Source organism: Macaca nemestrina, chromosome 19 (genome assembly GCF_043159975.1).
Source record: "Macaca nemestrina isolate mMacNem1 chromosome 19, mMacNem.hap1, whole genome shotgun sequence".
Taxonomy (NCBI): Eukaryota; Metazoa; Chordata; class Mammalia; order Primates; family Cercopithecidae; genus Macaca; species Macaca nemestrina.
In genome coordinates, this window is record NC_092143.1 from 10,367,362 (window position 1) to 10,391,822 (window position 24,461).

At 39.7% G+C, this 24,461-nt stretch overlaps 1 protein-coding gene across 4 annotated transcripts in view; it reads left to right on the plus strand.

The window, feature by feature from the left end:
* LOC105476948 (CD226 molecule) overlaps positions 1–24,078 on the plus strand; it is a 100,507-nt gene extending 76,429 nt beyond the window's left edge. For 3 of the 4 annotated variants that reach the window (XM_071085200.1, XM_071085199.1, XM_071085201.1), the window contains exons 5-7: positions 11,642–11,744; positions 15,557–15,611; positions 18,561–24,077. In XM_071085200.1, coding sequence (XP_070941301.1) covers positions 11,642–11,744; positions 15,557–15,611; positions 18,561–18,686 — 284 coding nt within the window. In that variant the 3' untranslated portion in view covers positions 18,687–24,077. Of the gene's footprint in view, positions 1–11,641; positions 11,745–15,556; positions 15,612–18,560 lie in introns of all 4 variants that reach the window. The other variant, XM_071085202.1, reaches the window with a different exon arrangement.
* Positions 24,079–24,461: the final 383 nt, after the last annotated feature.

Genomic DNA, 24,461 nt, shown 5'->3' on the forward strand with positions numbered 1-24,461 from the left:
TCTGAGGCTTCTCTCTTCTTCTCTTCCTCTCAAATCCTGCTCTCTTCTCTTGTACTCAGACCGTAATGGCTTCTTGAAACCAGAGCTGGAGTAATCAGAATACTAGTCCCTCCTTCCTTAGCGACAGTGAGGGCTTCACCTCTAAAATCTTCCCCCCGAAAACAAAAGTTTCTTTTCCATATTAAAACGTTCCGAACACATATGTTCTCTCATGTTTATGTAGTTTATATTGTACAGCTAAATGCATCATGTATTTAAATGGTATGGTATGCCTATTGTGTGTCTTGTTGCAACCTGCAGACACCAGGCTGTTCATCTTGATTTCACTACAGCATTTGGAAGGTTTCCTATTTCCTGAGGATAAGCATAATGGTAACACTGTAATGTAGCGTTATACCTGATTAAACAACAGTAATAATAAAAATGTGCTGGAGAAATATAATTAGAAACAAAATCTCCTCCCTACCCAGAAAACTGCTCCACAAAGGTAGAAAACAAATTAATTTTGTTATTGAATAAGCACTAAATCAGAATGTGATGCACGTTACAGGCAACCTCCTAAGAGACTGCAAAGACAAAGAAATCTCACTCCCTCATACAGCCAGGTAGATACAACCCATTACACACATGCCCTAAAGATGAATGATAACTAGTCTTCGAGGAGGAAGGCTTGTCAAACATTTGTCACACATGCTTCATCCTAGATTCAACTGGTAATTGGGGGTGACTGTATGTGTTAGCTAACAATTGGCTTTATCCAAAGGAAAAACAAACTTCTCACATCTTTATGACAGGAGGTACTTTTGCACCTTGAGTGAGGTGCCTGTGGTAGTCAGTGTTCTACCCTCTCAGAGATCGGGAGGTAAGGGTGCTGTATTCCTTGATGGTTACATTTCAAAGGGATGGCTCCCAGGTCCTTGAGAAAGACATTTCTCCATCAAAAGCTACAAGAGACTCATCTGGCTGTTAAAAAGATGTGCATGTCTTTCAAAGAGACAGAGACAAAACTGCCAATTACAAGTTTTCTAAAGTCAACACCCTAAGAAAGGAGGGAGGAGAAATGCACAGGCAGGCTGGGGCTCAGCTGCCGGAGCTCCCCTGGAAGGTGCTTCCTAGAGTAGAGCGGTGCTTCTCCACGCCATTCTGTGGAACACCGACATCAGGGTCATCCGGTGTGCTTGCTGAAAGACATGGATTCCTGGGACTCGTCCCCAGGCCTAGGAATCAGGGTGATATGCCACAAGGCTCCATGTGGTCATTTGTATTGTTTTGTTTTAGAGACAGGGGCTTGCTCTGTCATCCAGCCCTAGGACTACAGTCCTTTGGCCGGCCTGAAAGGTTGGCTCTCTGTGGGCATGAGGGAACTTGGATTTTTGGAGGCTTTCCACCATTCTCTAACTGATAGGGTGGCTTATTCTGTCTAAACTCTTTATACAACCCATGTGGTTTATGCTAAACACCTGCCTTTCTTCGGGGATATCAGCCAGTCCTTCTGACTTTGCTCAGGCAGCTCATCCCTTTGCTGATTTGCTTCGGATCCTTCTGCTGTCATAAACCTGAGCTGTGGGCGTGGCTGCGGGCTGAGCGCTGTGTGTCCTTCCAGCAAATCCCAGATCCTGGGGAGGGGCAGCCTGAACACATTCGCGAAATAGCATGTTGGTTGCCTTTTAATTTTGATGGCTCATTTTAAGATGATATTTCTATTATATTGTTATAAGAACATATGCATTCTCATACTCGTTTTATTTGAAACACAGTTTACATACACAATTGGCCTTATTTCTGTGGGCAATAAGTAATGAGATGTTTTATATACATGAATCTTCTAAGTTTAGTAACGCTTATTCCTTTTATGTGTCAAGTTTTAAAATTATCATTTTTAGATGGAAAGAATTAGAAGCTGGATAGCATATTTCTTTGCCTTGCTAAACAGAGGATAATAGATATAACCATCGTGTGGCTGTCCTGGTGTCCGCTGAGCACCCAGTCTTGTACTTTGCTCTATGTGGTGGGCTATAATGAGGAACAAGATGGTTCATCCCCACTTTAAATTACCTTGTGCCATTATAGTCTTGTACGTTTGTTTGAATTTGGTCTCCTCACTCACTACAAAGCATCACCTGCCTCATTTGTTTCCCTCAATATTCCATAGTCTATTGTTTTTGCCATTTTTCTAGTATTTTGTTGTTATTAAAAACTGTTTTAAAGTAAAAGAACTTCTGTTATAACAGGAAGCCAGATTCCCAAGAGACACTTTCTGAGCCAAAGGTGACAGTATCTACATGAAAGTCTCACTGCTATGGTTATCCGAGCAGAGAACTTGTTGCATCTCCTTCATTTTCTTTTTTATGGACTTGGTATTTCATTTCTAATTCCTGATTTCAATCAAGACATGTTCACAAACATGAATACAAGAGCACTAGAAATAAGACTACACAGAAACAGTCTTGGCTCGGCTTTGACTCGGCTTTGACTCGGAGTCAAGTGTCCAGAGTAATCCCTCGGAGCCAGGCGTGGCTCCTGCTTGTAATCCCAATGCTTTGGGAGGCCAAGGCAGGAGGGTTGCTTGAGGTCTAGAGTTCAACAACAGCCTGAGCAACATAGCGAGATCTTGTCTTTACAAAAAATTAAAAAATATATATTAGCTGGGCGTGGTGGCATGTGCCTGTGGTCCCAGCTACTTGGGAGGCTCAGGCAGGAGGATTACTTAGAATCCAGGCCTGCTACATGAACTCTTTTCTGCACACTAATTCACTAAGACAGTGAGCAAGATATGTGTGACTCTTGACAGTCTGACCTTTGACGCATCTGTATAGTCTCCCTTAAATAATGTCTTCATAAAAATTGAGGTAAATGTGCAAGAAGTATAAGACTTAGAAATATTTGGGTAAAAATGTGAGACATCTAATACAAAAGAGTCAGCCGTAACATTTTTCTCAATAAATGTGTCAATTTAATGTTCCTATCTCTTTGTTCTCATGTGCTGACTTAAATACCCTTGCCATTCATCAGTCACTGTAGAGAACTTATGGCCCACAGTACTGAATGATGCTACACTCTGGTGCCAGAAAAAGTAGCTAATGTAAAGTAAAGTAGCTAATGTAGTCATTCTATATTGTGTAGGTAAAATGTACACACAAGCTATCTTAGGGCATAAAGATGTCAACTGACATAGACCTTTTGTCATGCACGTCCGTGTGAAGAGACCACCAAACAGGCTTTGTGTGAGCAACATGGCTGTTTATTTCACCTGGATGCAGGTGGGCTGAGTCCGAAAAGAGAGTCAGCGAAGGGAGATAAGGGTGGGGCTGTTTTTTAGGATTTGGGTAGGTAAAGGAAAATTACAGTCAAAGGAGGGTTGTTCTCTGGCGGGCAGGAGTGGGGGTCACAAGGTGCTCAGTGGGGGAGTTTTTGAGCCAGGATGAGTCAGGAAAAGGAATTTCACAAGATAATATCATCGCTTAAGGCAAGGACCGGCCATTTTCACTTCTTTTGAGGTGGAATGTCATCGGTTAAGGCGAGGCAGGGCATTTGCACTTCTTTTGTGATTCTTCAGTTACTTCAGGCCATCTGGGCATATCCGTGCAAGTCACAGGGGATGCGATGGCTTGGCTTGGGTTCAGAGGCCTGACACCTTTATAGTATTTAAACTATTTGGGACAAGTATTTTCAATATAAAGAAAGTTTCCCAGCTGATATACAAATTTTGCTATAATTAGCCATCAAGAGAGGCAAATTGAGGCAAAATTTGTACATTAGGTGGGAAACTTGCTTCCCTCATTGGTTTGCTCTATAATGACAGGAAAATCATTTAGATTATCTGGGCCATATATTTCTTAGTTAAAACCTGGTAATACTTTTGTTTTGAGGAACAGTAGTTGCTATTTACTCAGAAGAAGGATTTGACGTTGAAGCCATGGCCCTTTAATTCTGTGAAAATAATTTACACTCCAGGACTTTCTTGCTATAAAACAGGGAAAGGTTTCTGAAATACGGAGTATAAAACTGATTTATCTGGACAAAGAAAGTTGACCTTTGAAAACCTGGAATAATATTACCGTACCAACATCCACGTGATGCATATTTCAGGCATACAGGAAAGTTCAACACACTTTGGGCTGCTGTTATTTCCAGTGGTCTGCCAAGGCCAACAGTTATTGTATAGATGTTTATCAACAGTACCTGTGCCTTTCCCCAGGAAGGGAGTCTAGCTGCAAGAGAAAGCATGCTCTGCTGTGCGCGACTACTTCAATGTGACATCTCAACATGGAAGAAAATAGAAACAAGTTATCTGTTTAACCCTCATTTGCAGTGTGTCTACATAAAATAGAAATGCATATATAATATGCACGATTAATAACTTAAATTGTTTGGCGCTTAAAATGTTGAAAGCACCTCTACATGCTTGATTTAAATCTCATAGCTACCCTTGTGGTTAATTTTATCATCACTATGCAGTTGCCAAAAAAACTGTTTGAAACATTAAGTGTCCTATGTGAGGTCTTCCAGGGAAAATAATTAGAAGACAGGACTAGGCCCCAAGGCTTTTCTTCTTAATCTCTGTGTTTTCAGTAAACCAGTGTCTAAAGAGGGACAAACGCTGAATATTTGTCTACATTATATAGAAAGTCAAAACTTGGAATGACCTAATAATGCAGAATCTGTCAGATCACCCACATCCGCTCTGTGTGAACTCACTCACTATTTATGGTCCATCTGTACACAAAACAAGGTCTAATATTTCAGTTTCTTTTTTTAAAAATCTAAAAAAATTAAATCAATGTTATTTTTAGTTGACAATATTTGTGTATATTTTTGGGGTACACTGTGATATTTCGATATGTGTGTACAATGTGGGGTGATTAAATCAAGCCAATTAACATATCCATCACCTCATTTACCTATGATTTCTATGGTGACACATTTGAAATTTACTCTCGTTTATTTTTAAGTATACATTGTTATTCACTATAGTCACTCTGCTGTATGATAAATCTCAAAACTTGTCTGGGCACGGTGGCTCACGCCTGTAATTCCAGCACTTTGGGAGGCCGAGGCGGGTGGATCACTTGAGGTCAGGAGTTCGAGACCAGCCTGGCCAACATGGTGAAACCCTATCGCTACTAAAATACAAAAATTAGCTGGGCGTCGTGGCGGGTGCCTGCAGTGCCAGCTACTGAGGCTGAGGCAGGAAAATTGCTTGAACCCGGGAGGCAGAGGATGCAGCGAGCCGAGATTGTGCTACCGCACTCCAATCTGGGTGACGGAGCGAGACTCTGTCTCAGAAAAAAAAAAGCTTAAAACTTATTCCCTTTGTATATCTGAAATTTTGTACTCTTTGACCAACAGCTCGCATTATCTCCCTCCCCATCCTCCTGTACAGCCTCTGGTATCCATCATTCTACTTTCTACTTCTAAGATACTAATTTTTTTAGGTTCCATATTTAAGTGAGATTATGTTGTATTTGTTGTCTTTCAACAGTATGCAAGGGTTCTCTGTCTTCTCCATACCCTTGCCAACTCTTTCTTCCTTCCTTCCTTCCTTCCTTCCTTCCTTCCTTCCTTCCTTCCTTCCTTCCTCTCTCTCTTTTCTTTCTCTTTCCTTACTTCCTTTCTCTTTCCCCTCCCTCCCTCCCTCCCTCCCTCCCTTCCTTCCTTCTTTCCTCCCTTTTCTTCTCCTTTCCTTTCTTCTCTCTCTCTATCCTTTCTTTTTCTTTCTTTCCTTTCTTTCCTTTTTCTTTTTCTGAAACAAAAGCTCTCACATATTTATTACTGAACCTACCTACTAGTGCAGAGCATATAAACAAAGATAAAAAACATATTCCCAATAAAACATGTTTGACTCTCCAGACAGTGGTGACATTTACAGCTCGATATGGCGACATGATCATGACCTTGACACGGCGTAAACCTGCGTGCCATCTCACGTGCAATTCCGTATAAACCTGGCTTGGTTCTTCTTCAGTGGCTCCATTGTGGACCTGTACCTGGTTTTATTACCAGCTTTCATCTGAGTCCACTGGGGAACGGGATGATTTTGCTTTTGTTTCTTGGCCAGGAATTGCTTGACCCCGAAAGTCTTGTGAGAAGACATGGCGAGGAATGGAGTCAACCACACACACCATGATGGCGGAGAAAACCACTTGTTATCTTTCATCTTTTTGAGAAAAGCCTCAGGTGTGAGGTGGTCTCTCATTGCGGTTTTAATTTGCATTTTCCAGCATAATGCTGGATGTTGGAGAGTCGGGATCTGTGGGTTTTCCCTGGCGTGTTCTTTGGCCCAGTTATTTAGGTTCTAAGTGACTTGATTTCTTCACTCCCTAACTCCACCCCAGCCCTAATAGAGGATAAGCTATAGACTTTAATGGCCGCTCTTGCCTGCCGAACTCTGAGGGAAGGGACTGGCAATATTTCTATCATGAGCCTTTTCTAAGAGTTTATAACTCAGCCATAAATACTTGTCATTGCCAGAAACGTAGCCTAGAGGGTCACAATCCTGGAGTAAATTATTCATTTATATATTTCACTGACTTGCTTTAAATTGTTTTAACTGTATTTATCTTTTGTGATGGAAGGAAAAATAATGGTTTTATGGTTCAAGACACTTTTGTCCTCCTATGAATCAACACAGCATTGAGATATAAGTGAAAAAAGTTAGCAGAGAAATGGCTTCTGGAAATCTTCTTTTTTAAGGAGAAGGGCTTCAGGGCTAACATTACTCAATCTGAGATCTATTAGCAAAACTTAAAAAAGTAAATGTTATGAACTATTGATTAACTCCTGAAGCATCCGTACCCATTTGCTTTTCCTTTTTATTTTCCCCAGCCATACAGGGCCCAGCAAGGTGCAAGTTTACCCCAGCCTTGTTCTAAGCTGGTGGTCATTCATGTGGAAGCTGCAAGCAGGGCAGGGAGTGGAGTGAGAAGCCATGTCGGCTACAGCCTGGGCCACTTTAGATTGAAATGTCTCTGGATTGAATCTCTACCTGACCCCGTGCTTTATTTCACCTTTATTGCTTAAGAAAAAATCCTTTTTTCCAAACTATTTTTAAATTGTCTAGGAGTTTTCAAAACAATATATGTTCCACTAAATCAGCTATTGTGGTATTAGGATATGCAGATCTGTAAGTTTTCATCCACAGGTCCTGGCTCAAAACTCCCATGGTCCTTGTTATAGTGTTGGGACACTTTAGGCCTCAGGAAACAAACTCTCTCTGACCTTCTCCTGTCCCTTCTCCTGACCAAGGTAAGACTCTAAACTGAATATGGGTCAAAAGACCCTCATTCCAGAGAGGATCCCACCCCATACCTAAAGTCTGGACAGGCCTTGCTGGGTTTAGATGATATGCTTTTTGCCCAATCCCATTTCTACACGGTTGTCAGTCATACCTATGTAATGAAGCCTCCATAAAAACCCAAGAGGATGGGGTTTGGAGAGCTTCTGGACAGCTGAACGCATGGAGCCTCCTAGAGGGCGGCGTGGACAGGGAGGGCATGGGAACTCTGTGCCCCTTTACACGTGCCTCGCCCTACCAATCTCTTCATCTGTATCCCTTGCAATATCCTTGATATTAAACTGACAAATGTGTTTTCTTGAGCTCTGTAAGTGGCTCCACCACATTAACCAAACCTGAAAAAGGGGTCTTGGGAACCCCAGCTTGAAGCCCATCGGTCAGAAGTTCTAGAGGCCTGGGGCTGGGTGCGGTGGCTCACACCTCTAATCCCAGCACTTTGGGAGGCCGAGGAGGGCGGATCACCTTAGGTGAGGAGTTCGAGACCCGTCTGACTAAGATGGTGAAACCCCGTCTCTACTAAAAATACAAAAATTAGCTGGACGTAGTGGCAGGCACCTGTAATCTCAGCTGCTTGGGAGGCTGAGGCAGGAGAATCACTTGAACTTGGGAGGCGGAGATTGCAGTGAGCTGAGATCCTGCCATTGCACTCCAGCCTGGGTGACAGAGCGAGACTCTGTCTCAAAAAAAAAAAAAAAAAAAAAAAAAAAAAAAAAAAAAAAATTTCTAGAGGCCTGGACTCACAATTGATGTCTGAAGGGCAGGGTTGGCAATGGAGGTGGGGGCGGGTGATGTCTTTGGGACTGAGCCCCGAACCTGTGGGATCTGATACCATCCTTAGGTAGATTGTGTCAGATTTGAATTGGCGGACACTCAGCTGGTGTCTGTTACTTGGTGTGTGGGGAAAACCGGAAAACCACCTACATCTTTGGTCACAGAAATCTGTTGATTATTTCTGTGGTAGTGTGAGAGCAGAGGAAAAACACAATTTGAGAGTTTTTTCCTACACAGGTGTCAAGTTTGTTTTTACCTACCACTTTGTCTATAGTACCAGACATACAGTACACCGTGAAATACTTTGTGTTTAAAGACTGAGTGAATAAATGGATTTAATCCAAGAGGTCAAACATTATTACAAAGAGGTTACAAATAGGTAACGTATTGACCTATGGAACAATGCATCTGAAATTTGGATTTATAATTGAACAGTGTCTCACAAGGGGTGGTACTTTCAAGCGGATTATACTGTTAAATGCATATAAATTAGACCTTAATAAAGAAAGCCATCTTCATTGTTAAGTATTCTGAATCTATTTCTTAAAGAAAGATCTCTACATCCTGTACTTTAAGCACTAAGATTTGATAAAATATTCTTTTTTAAGCATGCAGATCTTTAAATTTTTTGTACTGTATTTGCCCGATCACAAAAGAAACACATCATCTAGAAAATCTGGAAAATACAAAAAAGCCCAAAGAAAACAATTGCTTTAAATTTTTTAAAAAAATAATTAACTGTCAAATAAAGATTGAATATATTCAGGGCATGCAATGTGATTATTTGATGTATATAAACATGGTGCAATAATTACCACAATTAATTAACTCATGTATCATCCTCCATACTCTACAGTAGGTTCCCATTATAACTTGGTACCCTTTAACCAACGTCTCCCTATTTTCTGCACCTCCACCTCCTGAGAACCACTGTTCTATTCCCTGCTTCTATAAACTTGACTTTTTTTAGATTCCACATACAGGTGAGATTATACAGTATTTGTCCTTCTGTATCTGGCTTATTTCACTTAGCATAATGTCCTCCAACTTCATCCATGCTGTCACAAATGGCAGGATTTCATAGCAAAAGAACAACCCAATTTAAAAGTGGGTAAAAATAGACGTTTTTCCAAAGCCATAACGCTGACCAATAGGTATATGGAAAGGTGCTCAACATTACTAGTCATCAGGGACATGCAAATCAGAACCACAGTGAGCTCTCACCTCACCCCTGTTAGAATGGCTATTATCAAAAAGACAAGAGATAGCAAGTGTTGGTGAGGCTGCGGAGGAACGGGAACCCTTGTACAATGTTGGCAGGAATGTAAATGGGTACAACCATTATTGGTACAGGTCATAGGTTCCTCAAGAAATGAAAAATAGGCCGGGTGCGGTGACTCATGCCTGTAATTCCAGCATTTTGGGAGGCCAAGACAGGTGGATCACCTGAGGTCAGGAGTTCAAGACCAGCCTGGCCAACATGGGGAAATCCCATCTCTATAAAAATAGAAAAATTAGCTGGACTTGGTGGCAGCCTCCTGTAATCTCAGCTACTTGGAGGCGGAGGCACGAGAATCGCTTGAACCTGCGAGGAGGAGCCTGCGGTGAGCCAAGATTGCGCCACTGCATTCCAGCCTGGGTAACAAGAACAAAATTCCATCTCAAAAAACTATTAAAAATAAACTCATATGAACCAACAATCCTTCTGATGGGTATTACATACAAAGGAAAAAAGAAAATGAAATCAGTATCTTGTAGGAATACCCGCACCGTGTATGTATTGCATCATTGTCTACAGTAGTCAAGATGTGGATGCAACCTAGGTGTCCATCAGCAGATGAATGGATAAAGATAATGTGGTACATAGACACAGTGGAGTACTATTAACCCTTTGAAACACAAGGAAATCCTGTCATATGTGACAAGGTGGATAAACCTTGAGGACATTATGCTAAGTGAAATAAGCCAGACACAGAAAGAAAAAATTTTGCATGACTTCACTTATTTGTGGAATCTAGGTTTAAAAAGTTTAAAAATAAAATGTTTGCTTATTTGTCTTAGTTTCTGTTTGCAGTAAAGTTTGTAAAAGAATAAGTGGGTCTATACTTTGAGTTCTTATGAAAAAAATACAGCTAAGTAGTGGATAAAGTGAGAAGAAATTATCTGGGGAAAAGATGGGGAAGAATTGGTTGACAGGCGTGGTTTTCAGGATGCAGTAGGATTCCAGACAGCCTGGGTGTCACGGTACAAACGTTCAAGCTTTGATTTCAGGAGGAAGGGAAATTGTGCTGCTGTTTCAGAGCCTGGCCCCATCCTAACCGTGGGGTGATTGACAGGTTCGCTTTCCCGAAGAGAGACAGCAACAAAGACCATTGGGTTTCAATTCAGTCCCATTCCCAGCAGCAGGTGTTGATGGGATTCTTCTCTGTGGGAGGCGCTCACAACATGCTCTGTGGGTTGCGGGGTGAGAGGTGTGTTGTGGGCAGAAGGATGTAACAAAAAGATAAAATGTTCTCTGACCTCACTGGCCTCACACTCCAGAGGGGACATTTCTCTAATCGCAGTTGATTGTTCTTGTGAATATTGACTCATCAGAGTCTCATCACAATTCTGTGATGTAATTAGGGCTGCTGCCATTGCCGTCAGTTGACAAATGAAGAGACATATACACAGTAAGGAATTTGCTGGAGTCGGTCAGTTGAATTGTGAAAGATTTAGGATGAGAATTTCAGATTATTGGACCATGGTAAATTTTCAGACATTGAGTTGGGGTAACATTTTTTTTTCTGATTTTTTTTTCTCATTACCAAATTGAATAGAAAATATCTTTTTTAAATTATGCTTATAAAAATCAAAGTTATATTCTGTTGTATGTTGAATGTACTTAATATATCAGGCATAAAAGAGAATCTTTGTGTATTTACTGTTTTATTTATTGTTAGACAGAGTCTCTCTCTGTTGCCCAGGCTGGGGTGCAGTGGCGTGATCTCAGCTCACTGCAACCCTGCCTCCAGGGTTCAAATGAGTCTTGTGCCTCAGCTTACTGAGTAGCTGGGATTATAGGTGTGTGCCACCACACTGAGATAATTTTTTGTATTTTTAGTAGAGACGGGGTTTCACCATGTTGCCCATGCTGGTCTCGAACTCCTGGCCTCAAGTGATCCACTGTCCCAAACCTCCGCAATTACAGGCCTGAGCAACTCCACCTGGCCTATTTACTATTGTAATAGTTATTTTTTCTACAAAAGATTTTGTGTATATGATTGGCAGCTTATTTGAATGAGGTCTTTGGCAAACGCATGCTCTTTATATTTTTGTTCTTCTTAAGGTGTAAAACTCAGCTTAATCAAGAAACAAATACAAATCTATTAGGAGTTAGAAATATTTAGGAGACTCTAAAAGAAAAATTATCTTTTTCCTGTAGCTCATTCTATTTTTGTTGTTGTTGTTGTTGTTGGATTCTTTGTTTTTGTTACTCAATAATTAATGTCTCTTTTCTTTATTTTCCTGCCTTACTTTTTACTGCCTTTGGCTGAATTCCTAATTCCTGCAATATATATATATTTTTTCTCCTAGGTCAAACCGATAACCAATATACCCGCTTTGTGACTGGAGGGACAGTTTTATTGTTGTTGTTTGTTATCTCAATTACCACCATCATTGTCATTTTCCTTAACAGGTGAGTAGTGCAACTTATCCTGAATCTTACTCAGCGTGAGTCATTGCGATGTTAGAGGTTCTCTATTAATAACCCAGTAATTTGTCAAGCTGTCTCACTATTCACGTATATATTTTTGTGAGCACTGTTCTAACACAAAGGAGGAGAAGTAGCTGTGGTGATGTTACAGGGAGAGCTGGAATAGTTCATTTGAGAGTTAGTAGAAGCGGGTGGTCTGCCCCTTTTATTTTCAGCCTGATACCTCTGCTCTTTGTCCTGCCCTGTCTTCCCCCTCCTCCAAGGAAAAAGCTGTTAGTGAGGGGGTGGTGTGTGTGTGCATGTATGACACAGCGTGAGATGGATACAGATTCTGAGAAGGGGAAGAACAAGGTTTAACAGTGATAAAGCCTTCATTTATTCATTTATCAAATATTTATTGTGCACAGCAGTGAACAAGACATAATGATGCTCACATCCCAATAAGCAAACAGCATAATTTCAAATAGTTGTATATTCTCAGAACCAAGAAACCCAAGTGCTTAAAAATTACTGAGAAGAAGGAATTGGAGGGTGCTGCCTTAGAGAGAGCAGGGAGCCATTTGGCCTATACTAAATTTCTTTTTATCTTTTATTGGCTGGTCACAGTGATATATGCCTGAAGTTCCAGCTGCTCAGGAGGCTGAGGCTGGAGGATTGCTTGAGCCCAAGAGTTCAAGTCCAGCCTAGGCAACATAGCAAGACCCTGTCAATAACAAAAATTAAAAATTAAAAAAAATCTTTTACTGTATTGTAGCACAGTTGGGCATTTTCTAGGGTATTCTTGGCTGAGTTTTTCTTCCCCTTGTAGCTCTCCTGTGCTTATCAACTCACTTGTGTAGGTATTTGTTACATATCTTTGCTGTAATCATAGCAGGTTGAAATTATTCCTTATAATGTATTACAGCTAAAGTGTTATCTTAAGGGAGGAAGGGGCCACACTTTTGATGTCTCTATTTTGCATGTCTGGCATATCAAGACACTTAATATATGTTTGCTGGGTAAGTGAATATGTCCATCTGCACTCCCCTCCTTCAGTAATGTTACCAAATACACCACACACACCCACCCACACACCCACCCACACACCCACCCACACACCCACCCACCCACACCCACACACCCACCCCACACACACCCACCCACACACACCCACACACACACCCACCCACCCACCCCACACACCCACCCCCCCACACCCACCCCCCCACACACACCCACCCCCCCACACACACCCACCCCCCCACACACACACACACCCACACACCCACACACACACCCACCCACACCCCCACACCCACACCTACCCACACCCACCCACACACCCACACCCACACCCACCCACACACACCCCTGCCTTGTTAATAGGATTTCCAGTAGGCCTCTCCACCTTGTCTCTTCGTCCTTGACCTCTGGTTCTTTAGCAGCTGTCATCACTGCCCTCTGATTTTGGTAATGTCTCCAACCTGCTCTCAGCTATAGCCTCTTTCTCTAACCCATCCAGTTTCCCTGGTTCTTCTTCTGAAAGCTGGGTTGGCATGTCATCTTCCTGTTCAATATCTTTGATTATCTTCCCACTGCTACCAGAATAATGTTAAAACTCTTTAATCCTGTCATTAAAGTTGCCCTACATTCTGACTGAAGTCTAATTTTTATTCACACTTTCTACTTTATTTATTCTCCCTGATGTTGATAAATTTTGTGAAAACTGAAGCACACCCAACGCTCTCCCCATCTGGTTTGCTACCAAAATGCTGTTTGCCCACATTTGGCTTCTTTCCCGTGTATCATTCAAGGTGTGAAACACCGGTCCCCTGTGTGGGCTCTGCACTGTTCTCCGTCCCTGCAAACAGACATGATGTCACCATCTGGAATCATCGTGTATGTCTCTGCTACTCCTCACATCCTGCTTTGTATTTTAATCACTTTCATGCTTGCCATCCCTTCATAATGGCAGAGTTCGTGTTTTATTCATTTCTTAGCGTTTGATAGCATTTAGCACTAATCTGTCCAAATAATGAATGCTCAATAAACATTTGTCTAATTAAACTGAAACAGGAGATCAGGTCATTTTATCTTTTCCCCATCACAGACTGCCCTTAAGTCTTTCCCTGAACAGAAATAGCAAATTGAGGTAAGGAACGGAGGTGTTAGTAGCACCACGGACTCCTCCACGGTTTCACCTTGGCAATGGGAAACATCCGGGGGGCAGAGATGGCAGAGGGAGCACCCGGGAACCGGGCAATGTGACTAAGAGACAGCGAGTGGTGACAAACCTCCACAGGGACACAGATGTTGGACGTGATAGATTTTGCTTCATGAAAATGCATCACTTTTACATGAATAGCTAAATTGAACGGTAGAATATATTGTCCCACTTGGTTAAATGTGATAAAAGGAGATTAGTGGACTTGAATTTGTAATCATAGATGCACACCACAAGGGAAAGCACTTGTGCTTTCTGCCTTGTCACTAGTATCAGTTTGTGGTTGTGACTTCCAATGGAAATGCTTTGAAAGATGACCCAAGGGCTCCAACAATGACCTTCTGAGCTCTGTTTTACTGTTTAAAATAATCCTGCAGCTTCAGATGTATTGACTTGGATAGAAGCCAACATAAATCAGACAGTGTCTCCGAACAAAACTGAATTCTTCACACTCAGCGCCTGGTAGCCTGTGTGTTGGAGGAATTGGCAGCAGTTTCTCTGCTCCTGGTGTGTGCTGTTTTCATGCAGAGATAGCAGCAGTAACACAACTATAAGTGAACATGGCTAGGGAAAGGGCCTCACATTGGCAAGTGTGAAAGGAGACAAAATATGGCCAGGCGTGGTGGCTCACGCCTGTAATCCCAGCACTTTGGGAGGATGAGGTGGGTGGATAATTTGAGGTCAGGAGTTTGAGACCAGCCTGGCTCAAATGGTAAAACCCCATCTCTACTAAAACTACAAAAATTAGCTGGGCGTGGTCGTGGGTGTCTGTAGTCTCAGCTACTCAGGAGGCTGAGGCAGGAGAATCACTTGAACCTGGGAGGTGGAGGCTGCCGTGAGCCAAGATTGCACCACTATACTCCAGCCTGGGTAACAGAGTAAGACTCTGTCTCAAACAAACAAGTAAAGGAGCCAAAGTATATTCTATAGATGTGTACCAGATTGTAGGAAGAAATTTAATATTTAGGGAGAAAAATGTTAGATACTTAATTTTACATTCCTTGTGAACATTGGCATTAACAAATAGGGAGCCTTCGTTTTCGGGGCTCTCTGGGTTTTGGCACTGAAAATCTCTCGTCTTGGGAAACTCCTTAGTCCCAGGCAAACCAGAATGGCTGGTCAACATAAATCTAATTGTGATATGTTTACTCTATTTTTTTATTTTCAGTTTTATTTTCTTAACATTTATTTTAAGTTCAGGGATACATGTGCAGGATGTGCAGGTTTGTTAGCTAGGTAAACATGTTTCATGGGGTTTGTTGTATAGATTATTTCATCACCCAGGTATTAAGCCTCATACCCAATAGTTATTTTCCTGTCCCTCCTCCCACCCTCCACCCTCCAGTAGGCTCCAGTGTGTGTTGTTCCCCTCTGTGTGTCCATGTGTTCTCATCATTCAGCTCCTACTTATAGGTAAGAACATGTGGTATTTGGTTTTCTGTTCCTGCATTAGTTTGCTAAGGATAATGGCCTCCAGCTCTATCCATGTCCCTGCAAAGGACATGGCCTCATTTCTTTTTAGAGTGTGTTTGAAATAATATTGGTGCTGGAATATCACATCTTTATATCTTTTATTGAATATGCATTCCAGAAGGAGAAGGAGAGAAAGAAGCGATCTATATACAGAGTCCTGGGATACACAGAAGGTAAGTTTATATGGAACTGTCATTTTTTCTTTTGTAATATACAAATGCAAAGTCAGTTTCTTTTGCAGTTAGCAATCTTATATTTTATTGTCCTTTCAGTAACCTGATCGTGCAGTTGCCTGTAATTTAAATATCAGCTATTTGGAGAAAGTTATTTTCTGAACTATTCTATTTTTAATACCCTTTGAAACTAAGTTTTTTATATGAATATAAATAAAGAAGCAATTACCCTGGCGTAATAACAATCAGCACTATGCCTTCCCTAAATCTCTGTTCCTTTTCTAGGGCTGCTATGACAAATTACCAAAACTGAGTGGCTTAAAACATTATGGAAGAAATCTATTCTTCCATTATTCTGGAGGGTTGAAGTACGAAAAGCAGTGTCAGAAGGACTGGTTTCTTCGTGGGATGAGAATCCATCCCATGCTTCTGTCCAGCTTCTAGTGGAGCTGTCGATCCCTGGCTGGTAGACAAATTGCTCCAATCTCTGCCCTTCTCATCACTGTTCTCACCTGTGTGTTTGTGTCTGCCTTCCTTCGTTTCTTATGAAGACCCCAGTCATCTTGGACTTAAAGGCCCACCCTTCTCCAGCACAGTGTTGTTTGAGCTTAGCTAATTACAAGGATCCTATTTTCAAATGAGGTCACATTATGAGGTTCTGAGGAGGACATGAATTTGCGGGGGACACTATCCAACCCAGGAGAGGACATAGTATTTTTATGTCATAAGGTTATTGTGATGGTTAAATTGCATGAAAGAACCAGAAATATAGCAAGCATATAGAAGAGCATAATGATATTCATTATTATTATCTTTGGAGTTAAGTTATTAATTAGTATATACTTACGTTATACAGCCAAATAACTATTTTCTTACGGGCTGCAGGAGCTTGATGAGCTGTGAAAGTTTCTTCCTTATTCTGCCTTGCTTCTGCCCCTTGTTTAACTAAAAGACTAGAAACTTCCTTCTGGGTTTGCAGATAAGAGGAATATGTATTTTCATGATCATTATCCCCACTATACTTCAAATCTCTTTCTTTAACACATAGCATCCTGTTTATGAAATTTCACAAAAAAAACTTGCTATGGATTGAACATTTGTGTCTTCCCAAAATTCTGAAATCCTAACCCCCAATGTGATGATATTAGGAGGTGGAGACTTTGGGATGTGATTAGATCATTGGAGTGGAATCTTCACGGATGGGATTAGTGCCTTTTTAAGGACAGAAGCGCTTGCTTCCTCTTTCTGTTCTTTGCAATGTGAGGATACTGAGAAGACAGTTGTCTGCAAACCAAGAAACAGGCCCTCAGGCCCTCACCAGACTCTCTCTCTTTTTTTTTTTCCCTCAAGTTAGGAAGATATTTTCTTAATCTTGGACTTCCCAGCCTCCAGAACTGTGAGGAGTAAGTGTTTGTGGTTTAAGCAACCCAGTCTATGGTATTTTGTTACAGCAGCCCAAACTAAGACAAAAATTTTCCCAAATCCTATCCAAAAGTATATACATTTCTTTTTCATTTTAATTATTTGCAATTGAATTCTGGATAGCCAAAAGCCAAGTACTAAAAAGGTTCTGACAGTCCAACATGTGTTCATCAGACGCCTTCATAATTTATCAGTTTAACTTTTTTTTTAAAATTAAGTAGTTACTTTTGCAAAAATATTTTTGTTTGTTGGCAAAAACATGGATTGCTTCTTGATGCCAACTGTAGAATCAAGAAACCTTGCTTTGTTTCATCAGCCACTTCAACAAGCAATAAATTGGTGGTCTGTCATATACAATTTTGGGATTCCCTTCTTCATCCTTTGCACTCTGTCTACTCATGCCAATCCAGTCACATTTATTGTTGTGAATTTGGGGAATGAAAAGGAGCTTTGCAACTGTCTATATTAGGTATCCAACTTTTTCAGGGTTTTGTAGAATAACATTTGAAGGATTATTAAAGAGTTAATAGGTTGGACTGTCAAAAAAGACATTAAAACTCTTCATTCTCTTTTTTAAAGGACAATCTGTGCAAGTAATCATGGCACTTGAATTTTCATTTTGCTTTCCTCTTAAAAACACTAAGATCTGGATGGGCATGGTGCCTCATGCTTGTAATCCCAGCACTTTGGGAGGCTGGGACGGGCAGATCATATGAGGTCAGGAGTTCGAGACTACCCTGGCCAACATGGCAAAACTCCATCTCTATTAAAAATACAAAAATTAGCTAGGTATGATGCTGCATGCCTATAATCCCAGCTACTCGGGAGGCCGAGGCAGGAGAATTGTTTGAACCTGGGAGGTGGAGGTTGCAGTGAGCCGAAAGTGTGCCGCTGCACTGTAGCTTGGGCAACAGAGCGAGACTCTGACTCAGAAAAAAAACAACCAACTAACCAACAACACTAAGGTCAATCTAAATTTTTAAATTACTCATCAAAAGACCTTTCTCTAGTCTCTTATGTCTCTCAATTTGTCTTTTTTCACACCTGCATATTTTCTGTTACATACATACATACATATGTGGTCAAAGTGACTTGATTATGGTAGAGAAGATTAATGATTATACAATATCATCTTGAAAGTGAATGTCAGTTTGTTGTTAACTTTTTATATGTTAAGTTGCTTATTTTTTAAAGTTCAGACACTGTGTTAGAATTTCCATATAAAACTGATAATAATTGTTCTTATCAAAATAGCTTAACATTGGGAGAGGGAGTTCTACATTGAAACAGGTAATTCATAGCACAATACAGCAAGTATTAATCTAGACTAGGTTTCTGTTGCATCTCAGTCAAGAATGTGATTTCTAACAGAAGTTCAATACAGTGAGAAGAATGTTTTATCAAATTAATTATAATGGAAATTTGTCCCATATCATGCCTGCATTTCTGAGAGGTATGTTTTGAATGTCTTCATTAGTTGTTGAAATGCAGTGAATTATTGACTTTGTCTGATGTTTGTCTTTCTAGGCACCCAAGAACTATAGAAGTCCCATCTCTGCCAATCAACCTACCAATCAATCCATGGATGATACAAGAGAGGATATTTATGTCAACTATCCAACCTTCTCTCGTAGACCAAAGACTAGAGTTTAAGCTTATTCTTGACATGAGTGCATTAATAATGACTCTTATGTACTCATGCATGGATTGTTATGCAATTATTTTCCACTACCCATGGTTTACCTTAGATACTAGTTGTCTCAATTGAGTTCATTTGGTAGGAAACATACTTCATTACCTAAAAAACATTTTTCATGGAACTGTTTCAGAAAACCTGACTCCAACTTGTTTATATACAAAAAAAACCTTACTGAATCACGTAATAGAATGATCCAGGGGAGATTAAGCTTTGGGCAAGGACTATTTACCAGGGCTTAAATGTGTCTAGAATTAAGTATGGGCATAAACTGGCTTCTGAATCCCTTTCCACAGTGTTGGATCCATTTTCCTGGTCTTGGCCTCACTCTCATGCAGGTTTTCCTCTTGTGTTGGCAAGATGGCTGCCAACTCTTGGCAATTCATACATCCTTGTTTCTGTCCGGTAGAGAGTTTGCTTCTCTAATAGAACCAACACATTTGGTTACTTTTTCATTGTTAAATAGGCATCATGATCAGAAAGGATGGAATGGCTTAAGAAAACTAAGGGCTCACTTCTAGAGCTGAGAGCAGGGTCAAAGCACAATACCAGGCAATTCAGAGCATGGTTAGAAGAGGGAACGGGGGTCTCAAAGCTGGGGAGTTTACCAACAAATATTGACTCCAGTGACTAACCAAGACATTCTTGGTTAACTAAAAAGTGAAATATGGGATGGATTCTAGAAATGGGGTATCTCTCTCCATACTTCTAAAACCCGCACTATCAGCATAGTCCAGAAGAGTACCTGGCAATAGAAGAAATGAATAATCAAGAGGAAGATAAATATGAGAGGGCAATCCCTTGCTATTCTCATATTTATCTCTCATTCTGTATAGAATTCTTGCCGCCATCCCAGGTCTAGCCTTAGGAGTAAATGTAGATAGTCCAATAATAAATAACTTAATGTTTTGGACATTGTTTTTCTTTTCTACTTTTGAGAATTATTTTTAATATGTAAATTCTCTCAAAAGGGTCAGGCACCTAGTTATTATTTTTTAATGATTATGTGAAACTTGAATATAATATACCACTAAAAGTGACAGCTGGAAGTGGTGGCATAGGATGGTAGGGTAGAAATTTGAGAGGGAAAAAAGAAACTGGGAGGGTACAGGCAACAGGAGAAAGGAATCAAACCACAGAAAAATACAAAGGGAAACTTCTGCTTCACGATTTGGACAAAGACCTAATTACTTCACCAACAGTCAAAGCAATTAGAGGCCATACCTGATATTGTTTGACTTCTAGACGTAGGCAAACAATGAAAAGCATTTGCCAAACTGAATAAAACTGTCATGGTTACCTTGAAAGGACAATGGTCATTATTAAATATAGTGATCATTCATGTCTAAAAGATTTGTTATTTGTCTCTAAAGATTTCTAAAGACCACCATCTAGAGAAGATTCATTATGAAGACTGTATTTAAATATCAAAGTTGTGGACTTCATGATAATCTTAAATGAAGCAAATCCAAATTCTCCTGTTGCTTAGACAGATTCTAAGATGTAATTTACACTTTTAAGCTAATTAGTATTTTATGATTTTAGCCTTAAACACCATGTATGCCAAATAGTGCAATTATTTTGTGAATTACAGAAATGGTAAGTGCTCACATTTCTGTGAATTATAAAATTTGTGAGGTTTTTTAAAACCCTTTTCAGGAGTGAAAAAATTAAAATGACCATTTCCTAGTTGTACTTAAGTAAATGCAAGAAGAGTTAACTCTCATTTTTCTTATGTTTGCATAAATATCTTTTCATACCTGGATTCATGAAATATTTCCACAAATATATTAGTGTAACAAACTTGAGAGGTAGTTTACAAGAAAACCCTCTACTATCAGATCAGTCAGAGATTCCATGAGAGAATTTATTGGTTTGCATGGTGAAGCAAGCTTAGCATCAATTAAAAGGTAAATAATTGCTTTTCTGAATGGTGAAGACAATCAAAATATTACTTTGTGGAAAACTCCAATAACCAAATTCTCAATGATTAGTGTATGTGATCAGGAAAACATTTTTACAATTGTAGTATGGGGAAATATAAATCCAATTTTAAGAGAGAAAATAATGACCGGGTGTGGCAGGGAGAGTACAGTCAGATACCATTGTCATGGTGGTTTTGACTGGAAACTTCATGGAAGACGTTTGTAGCAAGCCACTGAAGTGTTGCAAAGCCTCCAGAACATTTGGAACTTGTCTCATTTTCCTTGTGTGTTTTCGTGTTTTTGGTCTCTCATTCAAAATATTGATGAGAACTATTTACTCTGTCATTTCTTCTCTATATATTCTTCCTCTACAGAGTGTAGGATTTTTTTCAGGAATTTGGAGCCATCCTAAGTTCTCCCAAAAATTTTCTGACCTCCTCTGATGCTCCTGTTATACCCTCAGGGTTAATGCTTGTGAAATTCCATTCATTCATTTCTTTTCCTGGACATCTTTACTTACCAAAGCACTTTCATTGTAATCTTTTTAACATCATCCCTAATTCGTGATAGTTTTGGAACTCTCCCTAGTATCTGTTTCTCTGCCTCTACTGTTTTGCACCTATGATTCTGATTGTTACTAAGAAATCAGATCAAAACAGATCCACAGAATAAAAGATCGGAATTCCAGTAAATTATGTTATAAATACAGATATTTTTTACAAGTTGCTGCTTTGGAAGCCAAATGCTTCTTAACTTTTATATATGTATACACATGTATATAATTTATATTGATGGATAATGCAACGTTAAATAAGAATCTATGCTTCCTTCGAATGCCATTAACATTTACATTAAAGTAACCAATTAAAGGAAATTACTTTGTGATAATAAGGTAGGTAGATTTGTTAAATGTCATTGTGGAGTACACAGTTTTGTCAGGGAAAGAACAGATCTTATTGAACTATGATAACTATGAATTGACTATATTATTATAAGAGATACCTTCAAACTTTATTTTAAAAACTTTATGTAGAATATGTTGCGAAAATAAAATAGAAATTTCATTTACCCCTGATCATGCTTAAAATGGGAGGCAGGTAGCTGAGGATATAATTTTTAATTAGTAAAAACTCAAATTTATGTTTTAAGTAATTTAGTTTATTACTAATGTACTATATATATAAACTTAAAATACATAGGTTATCAATTTAAAAGACAAATAAAAATACTTTTAGTAGGCATTCTTTTATTGTGAGCATCTAAGTTATATTGGTTTATATAGAATGGCATTAAGTAAAAATTACAGTTGTATGACAGTAATTTTCTAAATTGGGAGAGTCCGCATTGTAATTAGAGATCACTGTGACCAAATTGCTTCTCCTTGATTTATAATGATACACTGTATTTTGTACTGCTTATATGAAGTTTCAGCAAGATTGATGATATTATAAAGATGCTTATAAAGTGCAAGTGGAGATGCTAAATTGTGAGTACAAAGAGGTTTCTTTTCACAACAGTGATAAGAAAATATCTTTAAAATATAAGACAACATAAACATGCCACGATTAGTTTAGCTACTATTAAAATGTAACCTTTAGAAAGCATTGACCTTCTCCTTCAGACTTCTGTATAAGTTAGTGTATTTTTTCACTGATCTGTCCATTAGCATTCTTCCAGCCAAGACTCTGGGCTCTTAAAACATTTATCTGAAAACTAAAAACAAGTAAAACAAGTTTATTTTTTTAAAAAGCTTCTCTATTTCTAGTGATTCAACAGGTAGAAAAACAGCTTCTAGAATTAACTGCAATGCTTTCTAAGGAAATTTTATAAATCCTCAAGGTCGGTTTACATATATTTTTCCAGATTCAAAGCACTAACTATGCTGTAAGATGTTGTAAGAAAAGGTCTATTTGGAAGTATGGGTGATAAATGTCTGGGATAATTCTGGTTTATTTCCTAATATCCTTGTTAGAATAAGTTATATGGTGAACCTGTCTAGAACACTTTTTCCAGTGTTAGTGTGTACCTTTGAATTTTTGGTTCTTGTAATGTATAGAAATATTTTCCTAGATGTACTGTATTCTGTTGTTTTGAATGAATAAAACACAGTGTTTCACGATCACTAGCTTCATTTGCCATCAAGAAATAGCAGGGAAAATTTTCTACAGAATAAAATTAACGTGATGAATTACATGCAGAAAAAATTCAAATCAATGATGCATTGTAACTTTTATCTCAATGCAATATTCCTTTTGTTATTATTATTATTGTTATTTTGAGACGGAGTTTCGCTTTTGTTGCCCAGACTGGAGTGCAATGGCGCGATCACGGCTCACCACAACCTCCGCCTCCCGGATTCAAGCGATTCTCCCGCCTCAGCTTCCTGAGTAGCTGGGATTACAGGCATGTGCCACCACGCCTGGCTTATTTTCTATTTTTAGTAGAGACGAGGTTTCTCCATGTTGGTCAGGCTGGTCTTGAACGCCGGACCTCAGGTGATCTGCCCATCTCAGCCTCCCAAAGTGCTGGGATTACAGGCGTGAGCCACCGCGCCTGGCCTTGTTCTTTGTATTTTATAAGTGCATGTAGTGAAAAGGGTCAAAGGGCTGTACAGTTTTTTTTTTTCTTCCCCAAAACATAGTAGTCCCTCGCCCTTCCTCATTTTCGTTACCTTGAGACAACAGATTTTACTACTTCTCACTCATTATTTTATTTTTCACTTTTCTGAATAGCATGCTTATGACACTAATACATTTTTTCAATTTTAGACATTCATTATTCATTTATGTCTTCCTCTCCCCAAACTCACCAACATAGAATACTCTTCTCATGTCTCTTTCAGAAATACTTGTATTAAAATATTATATCAATATTTGCTGTTTATTTCTTATGACCTTGCCAGCACTCTTAAACCACATGGTAAAAATGATTTTGCTTTCCCTCCTACATAACTTTTTTTCCACTAGAGCTAACAATTGTCATTTTGGGGACTTACTTTTTCTGTATTTACCATAAATGGATCTGGAACTCCTCTGTGATGCAGCAGGAATTCTAGCAATTTCAACTTCCTGAGAAAGACTCCATTAGAAGCTTGACTTGGAGCTATAAGGAGAGTCACACAATTGCCATGCTGGTGTCTCCCTTCATCCAGAAAAAGAAGAGGGAGGAATATATGAAACCTAGAATCCACTCTAGAAAATTTTCCAGAACAAAGGACATGCATTTCCACATTGTAAACTTTTAACAAGTGCCCATAACAAGGGAATAATAAGTCTATTATGTTTGTTTTTGTGTCTGTAAAAGTTGGGGTCTGGTTGTAAGCATGAAAACAGATACTGACTGTTGAAGGAAAAGAAAAAGTACGAGGTCAGTAGTTCGAGACCAGCTTGGCCAATATGGTGAAACCCTGTCTTACTAAACATAGAAAAATTAGCCGGGCGAGGTGGCGGCGCCTGTAGTCCCAGCTACTCGGGAGGCTCAGGCAGAAGAGTCGCTTGAACCCGGGAGGCGGAGGTTGCAGTGAGCTGAGATCGCGCCACTGCACTCCAGCCTGGGCGACAGAGCGAGACTCCGTCTCAAAGAAAAAAAAAAAGTATTTGAAGATAGGGGTGGCTCATAGAATTCCCAGGACACCCGATGGAGTAGGCTTGCAAAATAGAACGTGTGTCAACTCCAGTGGGAAACGAGGCAGGAAGCACAACTAACTATTTGGGCTTCAATACGTTCCCTAGAACAGGCTGCAGTGAACCTGAGCAGCATCACTCCCCCATGCCCGGATCAGTCCTGAGCCCCCATTTTTATTCACTT